Here is a 24,586-nt window from a genome sequence, read left to right as displayed (position 1 = left end):
ATTGGATGTCCTTGCACAATGTACGTATCACATTTTTGTTCCATTGCTCCTTCTGGCTAGTTTGCGATACGCTGACCAGGCTCCTTTGTCGTGTCATTCCTTCAGAAGCGATCTTATGAGGCATCCTTGGATGCTAGCGTCATTGCCTTTTACCATGCTCTAAGCTGTTTCATCTCCAGCAGAGGAAATAATGAGGGATTTGTCCACTGAGGTGTTATTTTCTTTGTTCGTAACAACGCATTATTTTCTTCAGACGCACATTTCTTAGAATTCCGAGCGAGCGACCCACCTAAAAACCCGAACGTCCATCTTATCAGCCCGTGACCTTTGCCGACTGTTACAAAACGCAGAGGCTTACTGGGAAACAATTTTCCAGTAGACAGCACCAGGATCCTACTCACAGTGCTGATTGGCTTGGGCTACGATGCTAGCTATAGATATTGTGAGATTTATACACAAACTGTGAGAAATAAACACCCTTTCATACCGCATTGTCTGCATGGTAAGCTTTCACCCAGACCACCGTCGTAAGCGGGATTCGCTTCCATCGGCGTCTCACACCAAACGCGGTCCTTATAAACGCGGCATCCATGTCTGTTTCTGGATCTAAATCGCGTCATACTGACTGACTCCGTCCCAGAAGTGTTGACCGTACGTATCATCCGTATCACCCATCCGGCTCAGCTCGGCATCGGCTAGCCATTGACCATCTCGTATCCTCTCTTCTCTAGCTGGACAGCTCCGACCGACTCAAGTTTGACGACGTGCTGGAGCAGCTGCTGAAGGGCCTGGAGCCCTCCTGCCTGGAGGAGCAGAACTTCTGCGTCAGCTTCTTCAGGCTCGGCGTGGACATGTCACAGTCTCAGGTTGGTGGTGTGTGATTGTGGCTGAGTCGGGATGGGTAAAAAGCTGCATGCCGGAAGTTCCTGTGCATTTTGATCAAATCAAACGCGTGTTATAACCATGGCTAGGAATGTAATTGTACAACATTTCTTGATGTAGTACTTTTTCTGTCGTCACATTGGTTCTTGTTTTTATTAACCCTCGCCGGCCGAGGGGGGGGGGGGGCGGGTGCCGCCCCCCCCCCATAGGGTTTTTTCGCGATAGCTCCGAACACGCTGGCGATAGAGAGCTGAAACTTGGCATACCTGACCTTTGATCCAAGCCGCATCTTTTGACACCAACCGCATTTTTGGGTCAGGTCAGGTCACTGACCTATGACGTCATAAGTGAACCTCTGCACGGTCTTCAGATGTCGCAACTTCGCAACGCCCTCACTGCCAGAGGAGATGTCACAGGGAAATGAAACTTGCAGGATCTAGTATCCATTATGAGTCTCACAATTTGTATATCTCGGATTTTTCCTAAAGGTCATATGAGGTCAGGTCATTTTCGTGACCTCACCATTATAAGTCAATGGGGAAAAATTCAAACTGCTATTCTGGCGCCGGGAACGATCTCCAACTATCTCAAGCACACAGAATCGTGATTTGATTCACTCCTTGCAAGGTTAGATGCGTCACTTTTGCAATGTTGACCTTCCGTGACGTCATTTATGACGTCATCAAGGTCATATTAGTTTTTCGTCAATAACTCCCGATCAAATTGAGCTAGCGAGTCGAGAAAGCCACCAATGGACTCAGGAAGACCTGCCGGATCGAATGATATGCGACATGACCTCTTTCGACCAACTTCGTGACCTTGGGGTGCTGACCTGACCTTGACCTGAGGTCAACACCCTAAGTTGACCTGACCCGAACAAAAAGTATATCATTCGACGCGCCTGAGCGAGGCGAACACGATGCTGCCAAAATCGCGGCTCTGCGGCCGTTTTTCGCGAAGTTATTCACCAAAAACTGAACCGTACCCTGGGGCACTTGACCTGACCTCAGAGGTCACCGGTTGACCTAGGACCTTAAAATCGGGTACCAATCTCTGCGTCTCGTAACGGCGCACACGCTCGTTTTTTCCGCGACGCGCTAGCTCCACCAGGGGCGAAACGGCGAGGGGGGGGGGTCGTACCCGCCCCCCCCCCCCCCTCGGCCGGCGCGTATGTAGAAAACCAATAGGTCCGGCGAGGGTTAACGCCTTCAGAATTGCCGGCTCATATTTGTCAGATATCATATTTGAATTAGTAGTCGCGATGCGACATTCCTATGTCGATTTGGACATCGCCGACATCGTCAGTGCTCTGAGATGACGGCTGCTTGACAAGAAATCATTGAATTCGCGCCCACTGGGAATGCTCTGAGATATGGCGGCGTCGGGCCGGAATTTCCATTCCAGATTGGCAGACTGGTGGTAAAACGGACGGAAAATGATGGAAATGTTTTGCCATTTTGTCGTGGGATTAGTGTTTCTTCTGCGTTCAGTTCAAATAATGTTGAAAATAATTTATTTATTTTTTATTTTTATTTATTTACCAGAATCACCAACAGGGACAAGCCCCACTGACAGGCGAAGTCAACATAAAAACAGTTAAACAGTATAAGACACATTGTAAACATCATACCTGTCGCATCACAGCTCGCAGTTCCCAACTATTTTATAAAATGAAAATTAAGATAAAGGTGTGCTAAAATACATGATGCATAAAAGAATCATCAAAAGATGCATATTAAAGTGCAAATGAAGCACGAGGGGGTAATAATAAACATCAGCAGAATGATGAGAAATTAAGAATACACATAAAAAGTAAATAAACACAATAAAAGTGAAGTAAAACAAAACAGAAGTGAGATCGGTGAGCAAAAAACTACACGTTTAAAACGTATGCGGTGACACGAGTTTTAAAAGCGCGTAAACTGTCATTAAATATGTCCGCCTCTGGATTGGTGGACAAAAAGTGTTGATTGCCTTCGGGATCCTGCAATACATGCCCGACTGCACTGCCATCACACGAGCGCGGGGCACAGCAAAAAGAGTGTTGGTGCGGGTCGATCGAGGTGGCACATGGAGAGGAAATGCATTCACAAGGATGGCGGAGCTGATTCTCCCATGAAAGATGTTCCTCAGGAAAAGGATATCGTGCTGGATCCTGCGTTGTGCCAGAGAAGGGATTTGAAAATGGAGTAATAGGCTGCTGTAGGAGAGAGACGGAAAGGAACCAGAGGATGTGTTCGCCAGCAGCCAGATGAGGAATTTGTGCTGAACTCGATCGACCCGCACCACGTGGGACTTTGCCGCCCCCGCCCAGACCGTACTGCAATATTCTAAAATGGAGCGCACGTTTGAGAAGTATGCGGCTAACACTGCGCTGCGGTTGAATTTTGCCTTGCCGAAGCCGACTTGAAAAGAACGAATGAGGAGGCCGAGCGCACGATTGGCCTTGCGAACAATGTCTGATATATGCGGCGCGAACGTTAATTTGGTGTCGAGGGTCACCCCTAAGTCCCTGATCTCGCTCACATGTTCTAGTTCCGCATCGGCTATAAAATATTTGGTCTGGACGGGGGCACGCTTGAGGGTCATCGTGAATGATTTGCACTTTTTTGGATTTAGAGTAAGTCCCCATCTGACGGACCAGGCTGACAGCTGATTGAGGTCGTTCTGCAGCAATAGTCCGTCAGCTGGGGAGTTGATAATGCTGCTTCTTGAAGTCGCAATGATGCTTAGTTTCTATTCGGTTAATTTGATTGAAGCGATCTTTAATTGGTTATTCAACTTTTCATTTCCTCGAAAGGTCTCGAAATGCGTAGAAGAAAGGGCAGGTTACAGTATCCGTAATACAGCTTTTTATATCCCCATTTGCGTGGTGTTACCTACTGTTCATGTCGACCGATGACTTAATCGAATAACGAAATACAAATTATTTTAATTCTTTGCTTATATGGAACCAGTCAGGGATTAACTAGTGTACAAATTTAACTTCATAAATATTATATATTTCCCCTATACCCTGCTAACTCGAAGAACCCGCTGGTCGAACCCCCGAACCGATTCCAGTGGCGAGCCTCGGATCAATGGCTGGCATTACAGCCTGGAACTGATACGGCTCTCGGGGACCATGGCTCTGGCGGTGGCCGGTGAATACCCTGGACTGGGACATAATGGCCAATGCCTCCCTCCCCGGTCGGTAATTGACCCGACCAGTACCGAGAGCAAGTGATATTCATAGCGCGCGGGATGCTTGGCGCTCACCCTTTACCGAGGCTGTTGATATTAACGTAATACGCCGGGGATTTTTCTCGGAAGCTAGTCTGGAACGTCTGACCTGTCTGTCTCATGAGAAACAAAATAGTTAACATAAACTGACTGAGCCGTCGGGGCTAGGTCACTTTTGACCTTACCACGTGACCTTTCAGCTTATTTTCCCAGATTTTACTCGAGAGACTGACTTATCAAGCACAGCGGAAACGTCAACACGTGACATTAATATTGAGCATATGGTATTGTACTGCCTTCCTTCTCCGAATAATCCTGGCGTACCCGGACCTGGTGTGACCTGATGCGATGCTCGATATGTCATTAGACCCAATGCGCGAACTTCATGCTTCGTGATACAAATTGGCCAACCCGACCCAACTCTATCTCTGTTCGTAACCTATGCTGTCCTGAACAGAGCTGGTTTGACACGACCCAACCCGACCAAACCTGCGCGGACGCTACCCGATTACCGTACTGACTCGTTCTGACCCGACTTCACCTGCGCAGTGCGCCTACCCTACCTGACCTGTCGGCGGTTGGGGACATGCAGCAGCTGACCTGTGACAGGCTTGTCTGACCCGACCTGCCGGCTACCCACAGAGCTCGCAGCTAGACTGAGACACATAAGTCTGACTCGACCTGCGAACTACCCACAGAACTGCCGCTAGACTGAGACACATAAGTCTGACCCAACCACCGGCTACCCACAGAACTCCTCTCAGCTAGACTGAGACACATAAGTCTGACCCAACCTGTCGGCTACCCACAGAACTGCAGCTAGACTGAGACACATACAGGGTGGAAAGTAATTACGCGAACATGTATTTTCTTACAATTTTGACCGTCAGTGGAGCATTTTTATGAGTACGGGCTGTCATGGAACATAATTGGTCGTGTTTGTTGTCGCCTCATATACCAAAAGTGACCTAACTTTGAACAATGACCTGGAAGGTCTTAAACAACCTCTCGACTTAAAATGGTGCAGACACCATACGCTGCACAAGACCGAAATGGGCAAAGAGCTCAATTTGGAGCTGCCAGGGAAAGCGTTTGTGATTATTTTCGCTGGACTGGCGGAGAAGGGATTCGTAGCGGTCTCAGCACCAGCATTGCACAATTATACGTTTTTTTTTTTAAACATAATAACACTTGAGAGGACTTAAAAAGCAAAGCCGTCCGCGGCAGCAACCCCTCGGCGAATTCTGTCGCCGGATGGGTGGTCACCATGTCGGCGACAAAACGACGCCAGTCGACCCGAAAACTGGCAAAACAGCTTACTCTGGCCGGGTACCCGATCTAGGATATCACGATTCGCACATTAATACGCAAAAATTCGAAAATTAAGTCGTTCAAACCCTCGGGATGACCAAAATTCACAAATTAACAGCAGAATTGTTAATTGAAGCTTTTCAAAGACAATCAAAGATGGACAGAGGAGGACAGACAGCTGGATTTGTGGTTGGGTGAGACATCTGTGAAACTGTTTCATCCGTCAAACCTGCAGAACAACTGCTCTGAGGGCTGCTGTTGCGTCCTATGTCCCGTCCGTCCCAACCTTCAAACATCCGGCAAAGGAACACAGCAGTGGGTCACGAGCCCCTGGGTGGTGTCTGAATTGCGTGTAGCGCTAAAAAGGTCACTAAAAATAAAGTATACAACCGTTGGAACATCCTCCAAGACGAGTGTCTCTGTCTAATCCACCGTGCAACGAAAGGGGCAAAATGATTGAGCGCACTTTTGTGCCCGACGCAAAGAAACTGCTCTTCGTGATTGGTGAAATCCTTAGTTTCGTGGCCAACAAAACGCAATACTGGTGCTGTGAGAACCTGTTTTTCTTCAGGACATACAAAAGCTGATCTGGGAAACGCCTGGGCCTCAATTCGACTAAAAATCTCCAGATGACTCCTCAGGAGACCGTCTAAAAGCTGCAAGGAGCCACCAATACCGATTACCTCACTGGACAGCTCTATAAGGTGTGGGCTGAGCTTTGGCCAACAGATCTTCACATGCTGATGTAAATCATGCCGGAACGCCTATGTCAATGCATCGCAACTAGATAAGGATAAAGTAAAACATATATTGTTTATGTCACCGCCGTTTTTTCATTACTAGAAGACGAAAAAGTATGTTCGCGTAATTACTTTCCACCCTGTAAGTCTGACTCGGCCTGCCGGCTACCCACAGAACTCCTCCCAGCTAGACTATGACACATTAGTCTGACCCAACCCACCGGCTACCCACAGAACTCCTCACAGCTGGACCTTAGTCTGACCTAACCTGCCGGCTACCCACAGAGCTACTTGCAGCCTAGACTGAGACACTTTAGCCTGACTTGACCTGCGAACTACCCACAGAACTGCAGCTAGACTGTAACACATTAGTCTTGACCCAACCTGCCGACTACCCACAGAGCTACTTGCAGCTAGACTGAGACACAGTTTGACCCCCAACCTGCCGACTACCCACAGAACTCCTCCCAGCTAGACTATGACACATTAGTCTGACCCAACCTGCCGACTATCCACAGAACTCATTTCAGCTGGACTGAGACACATTATGTAGTCTGACCCAACCTGACGACTACCCACAGAGCTCCTCACAGCTGGACTCGCTGTCGGAGGGAGGGATCGGCCGACAGGACGAGGTGCGGTCGCTGATGAAGGAACTGTTCGGCGCACTGGAGACCGAGCTCAACTCGTTCCTCGCCCAGCACGAGCGGATCGACAGCTTGTGAGTGACGATGGACGGGGGCATCTCTTCACTTATGATTTTTTTTTTGTACCTACATATTTCATAATATTACACCTGTTTATCGTTAAAGAAAACTTCACTCAATATTGAGCAAAAACAACGTCATCCGTTTACATTACGGAAATTGCAGTAAAGCTGAATGAATCACTTTATTGTCTACTTCTGAAAACTTTTCCGATCCAAATGTCGCCAATTCGTCAAAGCTGTCTCTTGAGTTCTATTTTGAGTTTCAGCTTCACAGCATAATTGACTCATGAATCATGCTTGGCTCTCCATGGGGTCATTGGCTGTAATAATTTCGCGTTACTCAGTCTGTCTGGCACTGGTGTGTCAGCTGGAGGTGGTTTGTGATATAGGTAGTTAGATATCCCACGTCAATCTTAAATGGTTAAATTAAAATATCAGGTTTTGCTCCGGAACCGTACGCACAAACCTTGGGCCGCTGAAATGTCAGGCGGCTTTTATCGCCGGCTTAAAATACATAGAAAATCTTCTTGGGAGCCGGTCCGGCCCCGCGAGCAGCTATCTTTGTGACGCAGCGACGCCGGCCGAGCATTCATGCGACAAATTACGAGACGACGGCGGATTCAGCCTTTGCCGCACAAGTGCTCGCTGCCTTTGGATGAAGCCAACCGACTAGTTGGTGTATATTTACGGAGCTATTTTGGGTTCAAGCAGACCTGTGAACGCATGGATTTCAATGCTGAACTGGGGTCCGATCTTACAAATGTCGTGGAAGGGATGTAGAAGCACTGGCTAAAGTTCAACTGCAGAAAACGACTATTAAATGCAAAATTATTTTTTACGCATTTCAGTCCATCATATGTTGACGGTCTCAGTAATCGTTTCGTTGACTCTTATACGCATTTGCTAACACTGGTATTACTGTAAATGTTACCAAATGTCATGAATTATTGAATAGCATAGAAAGACTGGGCCCTGCAGGCCCGGGATTTGACCATTTATTGAGCGACAGAAAGAGAGTTCAGTATCACCACCGCTCACCCTGTCTTAGACTACTATCCTTTTGATTCAACCCGACTACGTTTTGTTGCGCCATGTCCTTAAAGAGGCTAGTGTATTGCCAGACTCTTGGTTGAGTGTTTTGTTATAGGATCATTCTAGAAAAGTTTGTATGGGTGCTGCCGCCGTTTTGTGCTGGGCTCCACCTTTTTCACATAAGTGGTTGGGACAAGTGAAGTTGATTTAGACATAAAACCCCATATAAAACCTGATAGCCATTGTAGCATTGATATTGTCTGTGCTACCAGAAAATTGTCCACGAATAGCCAAGCTGCCTAATCAATGGCGAGACTAGGCTGTGACGTTGGAATATTAACCCGTTTCTGCTGCTGAAAGCCTTGGTATTTTATCGATGTCCTGCTACCGGGATGGTAAAATGACAGCGGCCGGATTGAACCCCTTAGGATACAAAACCCTTCAAAGAGTGTTTCATTTTTAGTACTCCTCCGGCACTAGAAAACCTACGAACAATGAGGTCATTCATGTCTTCCTTCCCGGAAACCATCTCTTATCAAACTTAGTACGGTCGTCAGATTTGGCCGTTTACATCCATCGCGCACTCATCCAAACAACTGCCGACTGCCGGTTCTGCGCCTGTTTAAAAGTTGCAGCTCCAGTGCTTCTCAATTAACGCTCCGATGAGGTGTCGGAGACGACTCGTCGACGTTTTGATGTTCGCTGGCGATAATCAGACTACCATCAATCAATCAATTCATCCGGCCGCTAGCAGCTGCTTTCTTCGCATCGATGCAGGGCGCCACTGCGGCGTTTTGCCACTCTTCCTGGAAGATATCATCAGGATGCAACGGATATGCCCCGTCGCGAAAATGGCCACTCCTTGGCGCTTTTTATCTTGCTCTCGGCGGCTTTACGATGCGGCTGTTGCTCAGTTGGCAGCGCTGACCCTTGCGTCAGCACTTGCTGAGCTGATGTCGAGCTCGTCTTGGCTCGGATATTCCGCTGACTAGAGGTAACAGGTGCTTTTTCAGCCACTTGGAGTCTGTTAATATGATCTTAATGTTCCGATGCGAGAAATTACAAGGCTGCGACGATGGAAGGCGATACTGACCTGCAATTAATTGGACGTAATAAGTGCTCACTAAACCGTTCACATAGCATTAATTGCAGGATTATGTACGTACAACCCACTTTGCGTCTTCAAAACTCCTTCTCTGCGAACAACTTTTCTCTCCGGACCTACCATAGGTTTTATCCTATGGTAGGTCCATCCTCAAATACACTGATGTATTTCCACAAACGTCCCGGCCGCTCCGGCGGCCATGAGACACTATGGAGCGAAGCAGTTATAGCTGGACTCTCCGGAAGTTAGCTTGGCAACTCAACTCCCCCCTCCTTCGCAGACTCGCTGGTGGCTGTTTTTGGCCTGGATGTCGGTAGTGCGTCAGCTGTAACTGACATTTGGAGAGCGAGTCTGACCCCGACTGCAGCAGTGGGGGCGTTATTGTTGTTCTGAGCTGTCCTGCGCGATATTGCAAGTTACTGTTGTGCTCTTTTGGAAGGGGTAAGCTCTAGGTTTTCAGCGCCAGGGGTAACATTGTATCAGTGTTATCAATGCATCTAGGCTACCCATTCTTAAGATGGAATTTTGGCCTAGCCTTGTCGATAACCACCTCGCGTAGAGCTGAAGCGCTGGCATCCATGGGGTTGCACGTATTCCTTCCAATGTTGACTAAGCGGCGCCATTTTATGGTCATGTCGATAGCTATACTTCCCCTCTTACTCTGCCATTCAGCGTGTAACAGACCATTACATGTCAGTTGAGCCCCATTCCATGTGTCCAAAGCTTTTATTCATGCACGTTTGCGGTGACATTTTGATTTATTACCTACCGCGTCGTTCCATTTGAGTGAAGTGGTGTTGACAGTGCAGTAACAGCTCTTACCGAGTTCTGTTGCGATGCGGCGGTGGTCCATTCTGCTGCCTGTAAATGAGTCTTGTTTCCAGGCAACATATCGGACGTCATTTGCTGCGGCCACCCGTCCTTTGCGGCCACCCGTCAGCTGTCCGTTTGGATCTTATTGCGGCTCAAAATATGACATTCTGGTGCGAATAGGAAAAACTCAGTCCTGGCTGTCACTGTCATATTCAGCAGAAGCGCTGGTTTTAGCAGATATGTGACGGGAACAGAGGTGGGTGCTCTGACCCCCTGGTTCTTAGTTTGATGGTGTCTCATATAGGCGACAACAGCCAAGGAGCTAACTAGAATGAGAGCCAACCAAGAATGATAGCTTCTGGACTGGCTCACGGCTGGCTATTTGGTGGCTGACTAAGTGCGCTGTAAAATTCATATTAGCGCCAGGAAACGGCTGTAGAGCGCTCGCTGGTACCGGACTGATAACGCAAGCTCGACCATCAATCGAGATGAATGTTGACTGAGCGTTGTTAATGTTTTTTTTTCCAATAGGTAGGCGCATATGGATAGCTGCGTATCACCATGCGCTCGGAGCTGTGTTAAACGCCAATTAATCATGATTCCAATGCTGATGCTGAGCTTAGTGCTCAGTTATGGCGCTGGAATGACTTATTGAGTCAGTGCACTCTGATCATTTGACAGGGCTGTGGTAACCAAATTTTCCGGTCTTCAACTTGGTTACTGCTTCGCCAGGATAAATGTATGGGACTTGTCGTTTGGTTGAGACTACTGACCATTGAACAAGCAAAAGAGTCGTGTTTTTAGCAAAACTTAGATAAACGGCGCACCTTAGTGACAAGTACTGGCCATGTGTCGCACTGACGGCCACGCTCGTATGGATAGTTCTAACTTCTAACTCTACTCCACATAGGTCTGATGCCTCTTCAAATTTCCTCAAAAATTATTCGTGGCATTCAACTGCAGTTTATCAACCGCGGGAACCATTGTGAATGTTATTTGTGGGCTCGTAAGAGCATGGTGCTAGTAGCAATTAACGTGAATATAACAGTGAGGATGCTTCGCTGGAGTGTCCGCTTATCTCCAAGTTATGATCATCATAAGTGTCCACATGAGCTTTCATAATGAATGCGATACTACTTGCATTACATATTTAGCCTGTGTAATTGTTTAGCGTAATTACTCTAAAGATTGCTTGCACCGTATTGGATTTGTTGCGCGTTTGTTTAGATTAGAAGGCGATCCAGGTTCAAAATAACCCCTTTTCTGTGGTTTAACTCGATTTTCAATGGCGGCGATGCAGTAGCGAGCTAATGTGCTTCGTTATTGTACCACGACACTCGCCCCTCTGTGTATTTCTCCAGCTGCGTGATGCACATCCTGGTGCGTCTGTCGGAGCACGTGAGCAGCACGCAGGACTCGGGCTCGTTCCTGCACCAGACACTGGCCGCCGCGCTGGTGGCCAGTAAACAGAACCTGGACAGGCTGATGCGGGCGCAGATCGACTCGGTACACGCCTGTCCGCCGCCCAAGCGGTCCAAGTGCGGCGTCCTGCCGTTTGTCTCCAACTTTCAGGTGAGAGGGGAGGGGAGAGAGAGGGGAGGCGTGAGATATCACATGCAGACATACAGGGATGTAGAAGAACGGTTCTGGCGAAAAAAGCAGTCATGTTGTAAGGAATTGATAATCGCTCTAATCGATAGTTGCTGAACTGGCAGCAGCTGACAATAGTTCGCTCAAATGACGTTCACTCAAATGACGCTCGCTAAAGTCGCTTGCACCGGCTTCAGCAGGAGTCGAACTCTAACCCTTCCTCTCCTAGGAGCTGACGTCTAACCCTCTCCCCCAGGAGCTGACGTCTAACATCCCACCCCCTCTTCCCCCAGGAACTGGCCGCCATCGCCGAGTCTGTATTCCGTGAGTCGAGCCGCCGTGCCGACCTGGACCGCTGGTACGGCCGGCTGATCCGCGCCGTCATCGACCAGGTCTCCGTCACCGGCCAGCAGCATCAGAAGACGCCGCTGGAGGTGGTGCAGATGGAGAACTTCCACCACCTGCACGCGCTCCTGATGCGCCTCAAACTGGCCGGACTGGAGAGCGAGAAGCGCGAGGTGAAACAGAAGTATAATGAGGCACTCAAGGCGTACGTGACGAGATACTTCGGGCAGCCACTCATCAAACTTAATGTGAGTAGGGGAGCGGAGTTTTGTGTCTTGTGTGTAATTTTGGTTAGATGGTGTAGGCGCTCAGGCTAGGCTATACTTTGGTCTCCTTTTCGTCGCTAGTAACGATTAAAACGGAATTTTGTTGTCGCTGCACCTCAATTTTAGTTTTCTCATTGCTTTGGTATTAGGTCGGAAGGATAAAAACCAAAACATCACAAGTCCGAAACTTAATCAGCTTCTGGCCTCTCAATCCTCTTTTAGTTTGTCGCTCGCTGGGATGCAATGTTGTGATCCTGAAAAATATCCGAAAAGTTACTGATGCAGCAACAATGACGGCCTCCCTCCGGCACCACACCGACGCAAACAAAGCCCATCCAGACTGGGAGGCTCCCAAGCGGGTCACCCCACTGGGAGGGGTCTGTGCCACAGCAGACACTTCCGGCGGCCGGTAGCCTTCCGACAGAGCAAACAATAAAATAGCTCGGAAACGAACCGAGAATCCCGAAGATGATATAATGGTTTTAACTTCCGCCCCGCAGCAATTATTTCTTGAAATAAAGAAGTTTTCCATTTCTTCTCCAGACAACAGCTCGTCTGACGGCTGTATACTCTATTGTAAACTATTGTAAACCGTATCTGATTGGCTTTTATTTATTCCACTAAACCCGTATTGACTCAGGTTTGTTTCTCAATGTATTGTACCGGTAACAAGTTTTTTTGTTACGATGCTTTTCATCCTGCATCAAAACTTCTGATTAAATAGTAATTTGTCAATTACACGTCATCGTTTCATGTTTCATTATTTGATCATTTCGTCACAATAATCTCTTCTAGAAATTTCCGGCCCGTTCATTGTATTGCGCGTCTATTTTAAGTCTTTTCAGTCTTTCTGCTTTGACTTGTTTCATCCAGAGATTACCTAATTCGGCGAGATTTTCAGTGGCGCATTGTGCCGATCCCCATTGCGCAGCCAACATGACGCCATTTCACGAGACGCAATACCGCCTCCGTTCTCCGCTCTGTTCGGCTCGCAAAGCTAATTTTCTCCATTGGGAAGCCGCATAACTCGTGACAAGAGTTGTTTGCACTACCAATTTAATTTGTCCATGCCGGAGGGCGCAGGCCGCCCGTGGCTTCTGATTGGTTCATTTCGAACACGTGCGTGGTCCCGATTGGTTCATTTGTTCGGAGGCTGCCACGAAGCCCGATTTAGGTTAATGAGTTGGGTTCTATATCGGGAGGTGTCCTGCGGTGCGGCGCAATAGCTTCCGATCCAGATTTTTTATTTGGTGTGATTTGCAGTGATTGATGTCGCTGTCATGAATGCGCCGACGAGTCATCAGTCATTAGCATTGAGTAGTTAGATGCTCACATGCCGCTGGCATCGGGCCGAATCAAATCATTCGAAGTCAAATAAAATGATGTGGTTGTACCCACGCTATGTCAAGTTGTGATTGATCCATGATAGCTGTCAAATCTTCCGAATCATAATGTGTAGATGCGCAAAATAGCAACGCATTGCAGTTCCCCATGACCGCGTATTTCTTGAAAACAGCTGAGCTGGTCATTGAAATGCCTCCCCCGAGCGCTCCTGACTGCCGGGATGACTATTAGTCATACCCATTAGTCATTGACTAATCCTCCCCTGTAGTAAGGTGGGCCGTATTATTCAGCCTCCAACCCCGTCCCGCCCCTCCCCAGCCGTGATGATTGAGAGGGCCAGACGCCTCTCCCATCCCCGGGCCGACCGTCGGTGTGCTCTCAGAAAACACCCGCCGGGCAAATGACGTCATTAGCCCGTCACATTTGATGACGTCACGCCGGAGATCGTGTGCGGGCCGAGATTGGTTTCCGGTAGTGTCCGTGACATTTTCGGTAGCGGGCTCATCCCCGTGCCTATGTCTATTGGTGTGTGCTTCTGCGTATCTGAGTTCGTTTGTGTTTGTGTGTTTGTGTTTACGGCTCGCTTGTATACGTGGGTGCGTTTAGGCTGGCTTGTGTTGATGGAAACTGAGAAAGTTGTGCAAATAAGCTTCCCCAGCTGGAGATCAGAGGGACTCGAATGTCGCCGCTTCGGGGGCCCGATCATGAGCTGTTTTCCTCCAGGGAAAATGTAGTAGAGCTGGTGTTCCACATATCGCAGAACATGGTGTCAATTCTGGCAACGTGGTTGATATGGATCACGGGCGTCGCGGCCCCTTTGGCCAGATGCCAGAATGCTTGTTGGTCTGCCAGAATGGCGAGGTCTAATTTATTCAAGGGTGTTGTTTCCTTTCATTGATGGTGTTCTTGGGCTCAGCTGTCTAGTTCCTAGTCCGGTCTTTTATCATTTTATAACTTAACTTTGGTGCTGATTCGTAATACGGACTCACGAAACTTTCTCATGCATTTCTAACAAAGCACGTCGACTTCTTTGTTCTATATGCAGTGAACAATGAGTATCTATAGCGATATTCTTGTCCCGCACAGATATATTCTTGTCTTGGGTCCGAATCCGCAACATTTTCACTCTGGTATCGCTTCGTTGCGGTTTACAAATGTTCACCTCTACTCACTGTTCCTTGTTTCCTCTGTCCCACAGCAATTTTTCGGCGGCGTGCAGTCCAAGGTGGCTCAGGGGGTGCGCGAGGCTGAGATGGGCTACCAGCACGCCTTCAGCAAGCAGGAGCTGCGGAAAGTCATCAAGGAGTACCCGGGGAAGGAGGTGAAGAAGGGACTGGACACGCTGTACAAGAAGGTGGAGAAACACCTCTGTGAAGAGGAGAATCTGCTTCAGGTGAGAGCCAATGGTGACTTCTGTTTGACGAAGGCTAGTGGTTTGTGTTTTGTATTATTATTTTTAGCTTGAATGGTTCTTCTGTTGATGATACAACAAAGTATGATAGAAGTGCCGTGTTTTATTTGACGTTCGGCATGATTTGCAAAAGCCTCCAATTTCGCTATCGCTGAATGCTCACTAATGGCTTTAAGCCTGATCTGTTTCCTCTAACGTTATAACATGCCAGTCCGGTGGTAAAATACGTTATATGGACACATCCAGTGCCAGCCGTAATGGCCTAAGGGCTGGCCAGCGCGCTATATGGCTACATGACCACACCATCGTATATCGTATTAATGTGCACGGCGCCACTGGCTCCGGCAAAGTCCGGTAATTTAGAGTGATAAAGGCGCCCTTGTTTTAGAGAGACAGTGGCGGCACAGCGGGTCCCGGGTTCCAGGTAATGGCACATGTAAGGGCGTTATTGATTTGAAAAGTTTGATGAATAATGACAGAGGTGGAACTTTTTGTTTTTCATTGGGGTTGTAGTTTGCCGGAGCCCAGGGTATACCCCCACCAAAACCCGAAAAGTCCCCGGATTCGGCCCACTATTTTTCGGGAGGGGCCCACATTTTCATTTACAAAAATAAAAATAAAAAAGTGGTCCACCTTCAGGGAGAGACGGCTGGCCCTGTCGTCCCTCCATTGGCTATGTGCCTGGTTGTAGGTACTCGGGTATCGCCACCATGGTCGTGGCCATAGGCGGCGGAACGGGGAGGGCACCGGGGCACCTCGCCCCCCTTTGATTTTGGCATTTTAACATAAGCCCTACCTATGGGCGTTGCATGGAAAGAATGGGACCAAAAGTCGGCAGTGCCCCCTTTAATTGAGGGTGTTCCGCTGCCACTGGTCGTGGCGATTCGGAAACGGTAGGTAAACGCCCTAAATCACAGTCCCTATGAATACTTGTTTCTTTCCACATTTGACACAAACATTACTCAGTATTGGAGCAAGGCTCTTTCCCTACGAGTAACAATTTGAGCCACTCGTGGCAATTGACAAAGAAGACCTAAACAGGAATACGTTATTTTTAGACTAAAAAACTTAAAACGAGTCCATCTTTGTATATTAATGCCACGGACGTCTGCAATGCGTCTATTACGGAAACGGGTAGTAGAAACCGGAATAGTGACTGATCAGACATGAGATATTTTGCAAACGAGGACAACATACCGAACACAATGCCGCAAAGGAACCTAACACTGGATCTAAATAATCTCAACCTGAGGAAATTAAATAATAAATGCCACAGCCTTTTCATATCACCGAATACTTCAGATGATCTTCTTTTTTCAACGAGCAAATGTAGGTATTATGCATTGTTTGGCGAATCGTAAACAAAACTCATACTCTTCACAGCCACGATGGCTAGGAACACATCACGGCTTGTCTGTCTGCCCCTGAGACACTGAACGTACACCGATTTTCAGCTAAATCGAAAGACCCCGCCGTTTACCGTTAAAATGTAAATTGGCCGTTAATTCGTTAATGTTGCAAAATACCACCCCAAAGAGGTACATTTTCGGAATGAAGCGCATCGAGGAGGCCCTGTACACCGATTTTCAGCCAAATCGAAAGACCCCGTCGTTTCCCGTTAAAATGTTGATTGGCCGTTTACTCGTTAACGGTGCAAAATACCACCCCAAAGAGGTATATTTTCGGAATCAGCGCATCGAGGAGGCCCTGTATACCGATTTTCAGCTAAATCGAAAGACCCCGCCGTTTCCCATTAAAATGTTAATTGGTCGTTAACTCGTTAACGGTGCAAAATACTACCTCAAAGAAGTACATTTTCGGAATCAGCGCATCAAACAGACCCTGTATACTAATTTCCAGCTAAATCGAAAGACCCCGCCGTTTCCGGTTAAAATGTTAATTAGCTGTTTCAAAATACCACCCCAAAGAGGTACATTTTCGGAATCAGCGCATCGAGGGGGCCCTGTACACCGATTTTCAGCTAAATCGAAAGACCCCTCCGTTTCCCGTTAAAATGTTAATTAGCCGTTAACTCGTTAACGGTGCAAATACCACCTCAAAGAGGTACATTTTCGGAATCAGCGCATCGAGGAGGCCCTGTACACCGATTTCAGCTAAATCGAAAGATCCCTACTACTTGATAAATGTTTCCCGTTAAAATGTTAATTAGTCGTTAACTCGTTAACGTTGCAAAATACCACCCCAGAGAGGTACATTTTCGGAATCAGCGCATCGAGGAGGCCCTGTACACCGATTTTCAGCCAAATCGAAAGACCCCGCTGTTTCCCGTTAAAATGTTAACTGGCCGTTAACTCGCTAACGGTGCAAAATACCACCCCAAAGAGGCACATTTTCGGAATCAGCGCATCGAGGATGCCCTGTATACCTACCGATTTTCAGCCAAATCGAAAGACCCCCGCCGTTTCCCGTTAAAATGTTAATTGGTCGTTAACCTCGTTAACGGTGCAAAATACCACCACAAAGAAGTACATTTTCGGAATCAGCGCATCAAACAGGCCCTGTATACCAATTTTCAGCTAAATCGAAAGACCCCGCCGTTTCCCGTTAAAATGTTAAATAGTCGTTAACTCGTTAACGGTGCAAAATACCACCCCAAAGAGGCATATTTTCGGAATCAGCGCATCGAGGAGGCCCTGGATACCGATTTTCAGCCAAATCGAAAGACACCGAAATATGCTGCTGTGAGGCTGATATTCGTTGCTGCTGAATTGACAGACGTCGCCAAAACCTTGCATTTGTATCAGATGCGTCATGTTGGCTTACATGTGACTTTAGTTTGCATTCTGTTCGCGAACCTGTCAGTAAGATTATCAGCACTAATTATCGCACAGGATTGGTTGTTATGGTCGTCAACGTTGGTTTTAAGTGTCGTCATTTTAGCTAAATATTCGTGCTGATTGGTGGTATTGTGCCAACTGACAAAATTGCGAACAGAGTGATATTTCACTTTAGAAATGTATTTTGATTGTGCGTGGTTCTGTGCAAGATACCTATAAGAAACAGGTAGATCCGATGTTTGAAAGTAAAGCCCCAGTCACAAATTTGACGCACCCGTTACATTTCCTGACACCCACGTGACTATTGTATTAACTTTTGTGTTTTGCGATGTTTTGACCTTATTAAAAGTACTGAAAGCTGAAAATGTATTATTAATGTTGTTTAAAGCAGCATGTTAATAATTATGTTTGTAAATTATCGATAAACTGCTTATAGCAGGTCACGTGATTGCTACCAGATTATGTGCTCAGAAAGCATCTTTTCAACTTCGATTTTGAACAATTTTTACCTCCTTTGAGGCCAAATGATGGACGGTTTGAGGCACACGATGAAATGCTGAATCTATTGATGCCAAAATTTGTTCGTTTTTTGCATTTTTAGACTAGTATATCCTGGCTCAAACTTTGACCAGTTTGTGTGTAAACCCTATGGTGAAGGGAAAACTTCACGCCCAGCAGGCGTGATAACAGTGCTGCCAAATCGTGTTTGGTGGGGGTCGGTTCTGTGGTCGTTGACACGCAATATTATGGTCAGATTATGGTGATAGAATGCTACATAGGGTGAAGGCTTAGGTTAGGTTAATTTATTTCTTAAGCTGACTGTTTTCTGTCAAACTTTTCATATATGCTTATCTATTTGATAAGCACAGCCCACAGGTATGAAATGTTTAGTGAGAAAACCCAAAAGTACAGTGGCGGATCCAGGGGGGGGGGGGGCAAAATGGGCATTTGCCCCTCCCAAACGGCATAATTTAAACATTATACCTATGGACGAGGCATGGAAAGAATCGATAAGTTGTTATGGTTCCCCCCCCCCCCCCCCCCCGAAAAAAACTGAGCTGGATCCGCCACTGCAAAAGTATGATGATTGTTATGATTTTTTTGCTTCACACTTTCATGTTACATGTTAAGATTTTTTGGAACACTTTCAATATGATTCACTTAGTATGCTTGAGAAGTGTGAAGTGATTAACTTTCATATCATGCTCACTGTCTCAGTCTCAGCGGAATGATATGTTCTTAACAGAGCACTTTCAATGTTTTTAGCATCTGGAATTCAAAAAGATGTCCTAATTTATTGATATCTTCACTTTCTTGATATATCTCAATTATCTGCTTCTGTATGATACATATTTTGTTCATTTTCATGTCTTTTAGGCTGATTCTTAATTTTCCAATGTTGGGGTTGTAGTTTTGCCATTGGGGTTGTACTTTTAAAAGTTGGGGTTGTAGCTACAACCCCCACAGTATATAAAGTTCCGCATGTGAATAATGAAATCCATAGTGTGCATAATGCATATGACAAGGCGCCTAAGGTCATAATGCTTGGATAACTGCCCGCAAGCCCTTTTCTTAACGAGCCAACTGCTGTTGCGAATATAATTTACGCGTTTATTGTAGGCTCACAATTATAGGACGACTGTTATGAAGGCCAAATGGAGCGCATTGATAAGTTTGGCTCATACTTGTATTTGTCGACGTACGATTCTTATAATATTCTGCCCTCCTGCACAGATTTGTATTAATTTGATTCATTGCACCACTCACAAATGACTGATATCACATTTTTCGGCTGCATCGAGCTATCTGTTCTCAAGTATGCGGCACTTGAGAATTGTGTGCACTCGCCCTAGGTAGGCTGAGACGGCCGCCTGTATGTGGACATGAAGTGCTCTTATGGTGCTGACTACTTTCGGAGCGACATCGAATTGTATTGATTGCAGTCATTTTCGAGTGTCATTGCTGATAGTAAAATGTTTAATCCGCTTTGCCGGTCTCGATAAGACAGCAGTGTCCGTCAAAATGGCTGGATAATGGTCGCGAGGTACTTTTCATCAATGTGGTCGGGAGTGGTACTAAAGTGACGGCAAAGAAGTAGTACTTTTGTGAAAGGCCGGACCACGTAATTAAAAAAAAAATATACACTCGGGTTGGACCCATTTTAGAATATTGATATTTTAACTGAGTCCATCGGTGATACGATGTGACAGCATATCAATTGATAACCCTAAATTTTCCGTTAAACAAATAGAAAAATCATGCATCCGTTTTTCTATAAAAAAAAAACTATGCCGCTCCCTACCCCGACTAGGGACTCTTCTACCGTCGCTCGGTCGCCGTCACATCCTGTTCACATCTGAGCTCCGAGTCTCTCGGTTCTGGGAAAACACTCTGAACGTTAGCCAACCGCGCGTCGGCCAATGTCAACCGGACACCGCCCCTGCCGACGACAGGCGAGACGGTCTCCGTCACAGGTCCGCTCCGCCCCGAATCGTTTCGCTCCTCCCCAGTTCGCGTCAGTGCGCTTCGCTTCGCCCCGGCGCATGTCACTCAGTCTCTCAGGTTGAATGTGTGTCTGGCTTGGTGATTGGTTGACCAGCTGTCTGTCTCCTGGCCCAGCTGTCGCTACGCTGCGCGAAACATTTGACATGACCAATGGACCATTGACCAGACCGTTTCGTGCCCTTATCACAATTTCCTTCAAAATAATTCACGCTTCACCCCTCCCATTATTGTTCTACCAATGTCGTCTACCAGTGTAGTTCTATCAAAGTTCTACCTATACCTTTTCCGTTGCGCATCAATTTGCGCTGATTAATTATCTGTCTAAACGTTCGTTGTTCGTATATCTGATCACGCAACTCTGATCGGAATGGAGCATGTCGTGCATCCAGTAATATCTGCCCCCCCCCCCTCCCCTCCTGTCCAGCTCTCCCGCCTCATATTCTCTCCATTATATTAACCTCTCTCCCTTCACACTACGCCACCGTCGTGAAAAATAAAAATGCACCGGCGGTGGCAGTGTCTGAAGCTGGGTGCCGCTATTGAAGCTTAGCATGTGACGTGCTGTCTCATGGCGGTGGCCTGCCCGGCGCACTGTGGGGTTTTATCGATCCTAGCACGAATTTATTTATATCGCATCCTCCGCTACCTTAACTAATTTTATTTCACCTTTAAATGGTTAGGCTTAGAGTGTATGATCCCTGACAACATGGTTGACTCTCCTGCTTGACCCCATCCCTCCCCCGCCCCCTCCCCACGGACTTAGCACTGAAGCGTTTTCGGCTAGCAATGCATCGTGGGCGTGGAAGCGTTAAAAAAGTAGAACGAAACTACAATCGTTTTAGAAGTAGATATTTGTTCATGTCTAGCCCAATCACCAAAAAGGCATTTCGGGCTTAACCTTTGCACTTTGTTAGTCCTTGCACTTAAAGGGGGAGGGGGTCGCACAGACTTCTGTCCTCGACTTTTCGCATACTAACTCAAGCAAAACGTGGAGGATCACGACGAAACTTTCTATACCTTCGAATCGATCAATGTTACTCACACACTTAAATATCATGACATTGACCTTAATAAAAATTTGACCTGTGACCTGTTTCACCAGACCATGTCAGGCTGTTATCGATTTGGCGCTTATCAGCGCACATTATCGGCGCGTTTTCAGTCTTGTTGTGGTTGTTAACTCTCCAAGGTATGAAATGCTGTTTGTTCTTTGCATTTTAAGGTCACGTTAAGGTCAAATCAAGGTCATTTACCTTACATGGCCTTAGTTGACTTTTTCAAGTTATACGATTTTTCTAGATAAGTGCTTGGAGCTTATTTCGAACTTAACACCCATTTGAAGATTTAAGTAGTTTTGGTGCCTAACGGAACATGCTACGAAGCCGTCAAAGGTAATCGACGCCTACCTTCTATGGATAGCCGGCAAGACACCTACTGGTCGGGCCTGACCTGACCCGGCCTAGCATGAAAACATCATCCTTGATCAAAACTAGCTTGAAATTCGTGATTAGCACCCCAAAAACCTCCAACCTCACTTTACAAAGTTACAGCAGTTTTCGATTTACCTATATCAAAGCTCTGTACTGAAGTTCAATAAGGTGAACATTGGCGGCGATAGCCAATAAAATGGACGCAGCGTTGCAAGGGTGTTGTTGTTTTGTTCAAAAATAACATTTACGATAGAAAAATAATGTCAACATGGTATCACCCCCCTTCCTCCCTCCTCCCAACTCCTATACTGACCGGAAACCCCCAGGCGGTGTGCTGCGGTCGGGTAACCCGCCGCGGCGCGGCCCGGCGCGGCGTAAGAAACCACGCGGCACCGTCTGCTTTGACGTCTCATAGTGACTGGTTTAGGCAAATTTCGGCAAAAAATGAGAGCTGCCCCCGATGCAGAAATTATTGGAGAACATTTTGATATACATTTCCACGCGTAACACCGCGTAACAAACTTTGTAAGGCAATAGTTTGCTTGTCAACTCTATGAATCAAGAAGCATTTTAACATTTTTAGCATTTCGGTCAAAAATTATACATTTGGATGAATTTTGGAAATTTTCGTGCATACCATCATCTTCCTTATAAGTCAAAGATAATGAAAACATGTCGCAACTATAACCTGCTGTTCAGGGAAACGAGTGAGAGGGCGTTTTATTGTAGTGTGCTTTTTCGCTGTATGCAGGTAGCACGACGCTGGTCAGGACGAAGCTACACTTTGAGAGGTTTTTTTAGGCATAAACAATCATTTTACAGACGATTTAAGGTGTGATTCGGATGCGCTGGACAATTCTACGTGGAATGAATAACAAAAAAGTGGAAATCGAAATACTTTAACTTGCCACTTAATGCGTGCTAGGATGGCATAAGTCCCCACGGTGCGGCGCCTTGACTGTTTTTTTTTTTTTTTGTTACATACATCTACCAGTCGGCGCAGCTGACGTAGAGGTCCCCAGTCGTTGCTAATGTCCCCTGTCTTGCCGTAGGGCAGAAGGCTCCCAGGGGAGGCTTCACGAGCCCGAGAGTCGCTGATCACTCGTGACGTGATACTCGTGATTTGGCCGGACGTGGGATGGTAGTTTGGATAGGTTCCCCGCGGAAAAGGTCGAAGGGAAATGACTTCTAACAAGTTGGCGATGAATTGGACATCAGAGGCGGTCGGTGGGCGGTGACGCTGATGATAACTGGCGGGAGAAAATGAACTTTGTGTCGGTAGATTCTAGCTTTACGTTATTTGTTTCCGACTTTTTCCCGCCTAATATCCTTTCTGGCAGTGTGACTAAAGCTCGCTTATGACTCTTCGAGCTAGACTGATTGATAGTTAAGGAGGAGGGCATAAGACAAATTAGCGTTACAATCGACTCGTTGAAAAACACACACACACAATCAGCAGTAAGATGTATAATCATTAGATGTTTTGTGCCATATTTGTTGCATTCATTAAACATTCGTGAATGTAAAAAATGTCATGCAAACGCCGTGAATGCATACACATTAGCCTCGTTTCTAAACTGCCCATTAGCCAACCTCCGTCAACTGTTGTCAATGCCATGCGTAATGACGTTTGAGGTAAATGTTGTCACGGCCCGTGCCAAGTCAGTCGGCCGGCTCGCCCCAGTCATCAGCACCTCTGAACGCTGGCGTTCCGTCAGAGCCGACGTCCCCCCCCCCCCCGGGGAAGGGAGAGGGAGAGGTCGGGCACGCGACTTGGCCAGCCGACTGCCCACCGCGGCGGAGCCGGTCGGGCCCGGTGTTGCGCGCTAGTCATCCGATCAGCGCCGTCAACAGGAGAGATGTTTGTGTGAGAGCGATCTGATCCAGCTTGGGTGAGGAATGAGTGGGATTGAGAAGTTTGTGTTGCTCATGACTCATGAGACAGAGAATCTTCAAAAGGCTTTGAAACTCAGCTTCGAGAAGCTAACATTGCGCGTAAGGAAGACAATCTCCAACGCGCCATGAAATCGGCCTATGTCCTCTTGCGTTGAATCGACGAATGACGACATATATATTTCATGGCGACATCGTTCATTGCTACGACAGCAGTAGTAACGGTGACATTTGACCCATGTCGGGCTCGGGCTGGACCACTGATGGCACCTGCGGTGGGCCAGGTCTCATGGCGGTCGCTGCTGGGGCCGGGTTTGTTGCCATTGGCAGCGAAGCGGCAGGTGGAAGTTTATCAGTCGCGCGATCGGCCCTGTTTACCAGCTGGGACACACCGGCCGGCTGAAATTGAATAACAAACGGTGATTTGTTTTGTGGGCGAGAATTGAGCCCGGACCGGGGAAAATCGTCGATGCCAGTATGTCCCGCGTTCGTCGTGTGATTCGTGAGACTAAATTGACGTTCGCATTGACGAATGTATACAAATGACTGCTATGTTTATACATTTTCATATAAAAAGATCTTGGAATTTCTGAAGTAAATAACTCAAAAAAGGCATAAGAATTGAGAGAGTGGTGCTCCTTTAATATTTTGTCGCAAAGCCCTCTTTATTCCAAACCGCACATCGTATCAAAACTCCATACAAAAACACCCTCGGCGTCCGCAACATAAAAAACAGCCTACCAACTCCTATACGTATTTCAGGCTCAGAACAGCCGCTCACTTTTCTCCGTATGCGGTTCCACAGCTGTTGACCAGCTGTCCTGCGCTGTTCTGTGGGAGGACGTCGCGCTCCAGTTCCGTCGCCGTGCCGTCTCCGTCCTTCCTGTCTGCCTGTCAGACGCCGCCAGATTACTGTCGGGGCTCGGCGCGACCTGTCAGATGGACGGACAGACTCGAGCCGTGGAGCTGAGATCACTGGCGGCATCTGACGCAGCGTCAGATACGCTGACGCAGCGCCATATAACCTGACGCAGCGCCATAGAACCTGACGCAGCGCCATAGAACCTGACGCAGCGCCATAGAACCTGACGTAGCGTCAGTTACGCTGACGCAGCGCCAGATATCCCGACGCAGCACTAGACATTTTACGAAGACACATAGGTTCAAGATCCATCCGCAGGTCCGGTGCG

General features: G+C 47.2%; 1 protein-coding gene across 1 annotated transcript in view; it reads left to right on the top strand.

Annotated features, from left to right (window-relative positions):
* LOC122376255 (exocyst complex component 1-like) overlaps nt 1-24,330 on the top strand; it is a gene marked incomplete at its 3' end in the record, with an annotated part of 50,200 nt that extends 25,870 nt beyond the window's left edge. Inside the window, exons 10-16 of the mRNA XM_043356055.1 lie at nt 732-866; nt 6,390-6,403; nt 6,751-6,876; nt 11,176-11,386; nt 11,698-11,997; nt 14,558-14,752; nt 24,202-24,330. Of these exons, the coding sequence (XP_043211990.1) occupies nt 732-866; nt 6,390-6,403; nt 6,751-6,876; nt 11,176-11,386; nt 11,698-11,997; nt 14,558-14,752; nt 24,202-24,330 (1,110 nt within the window). The remainder of the gene's footprint in view (nt 1-731; nt 867-6,389; nt 6,404-6,750; nt 6,877-11,175; nt 11,387-11,697; nt 11,998-14,557; nt 14,753-24,201) is intronic.
* Between the last annotated feature and the right edge of the window lie 256 nt (nt 24,331-24,586).

Source organism: Amphibalanus amphitrite, unplaced genomic scaffold (genome assembly GCF_019059575.1).
Source record: "Amphibalanus amphitrite isolate SeventyFive unplaced genomic scaffold, NRLGWU_Aamphi_draft 002069F_arrow, whole genome shotgun sequence".
NCBI lineage: Eukaryota > Metazoa > Arthropoda > Thecostraca > Balanomorpha > Balanidae > Amphibalanus > Amphibalanus amphitrite.
Note: the sequence above shows the minus strand (reverse complement) of the source record. Positions and strands in the feature narration are given on the sequence as shown.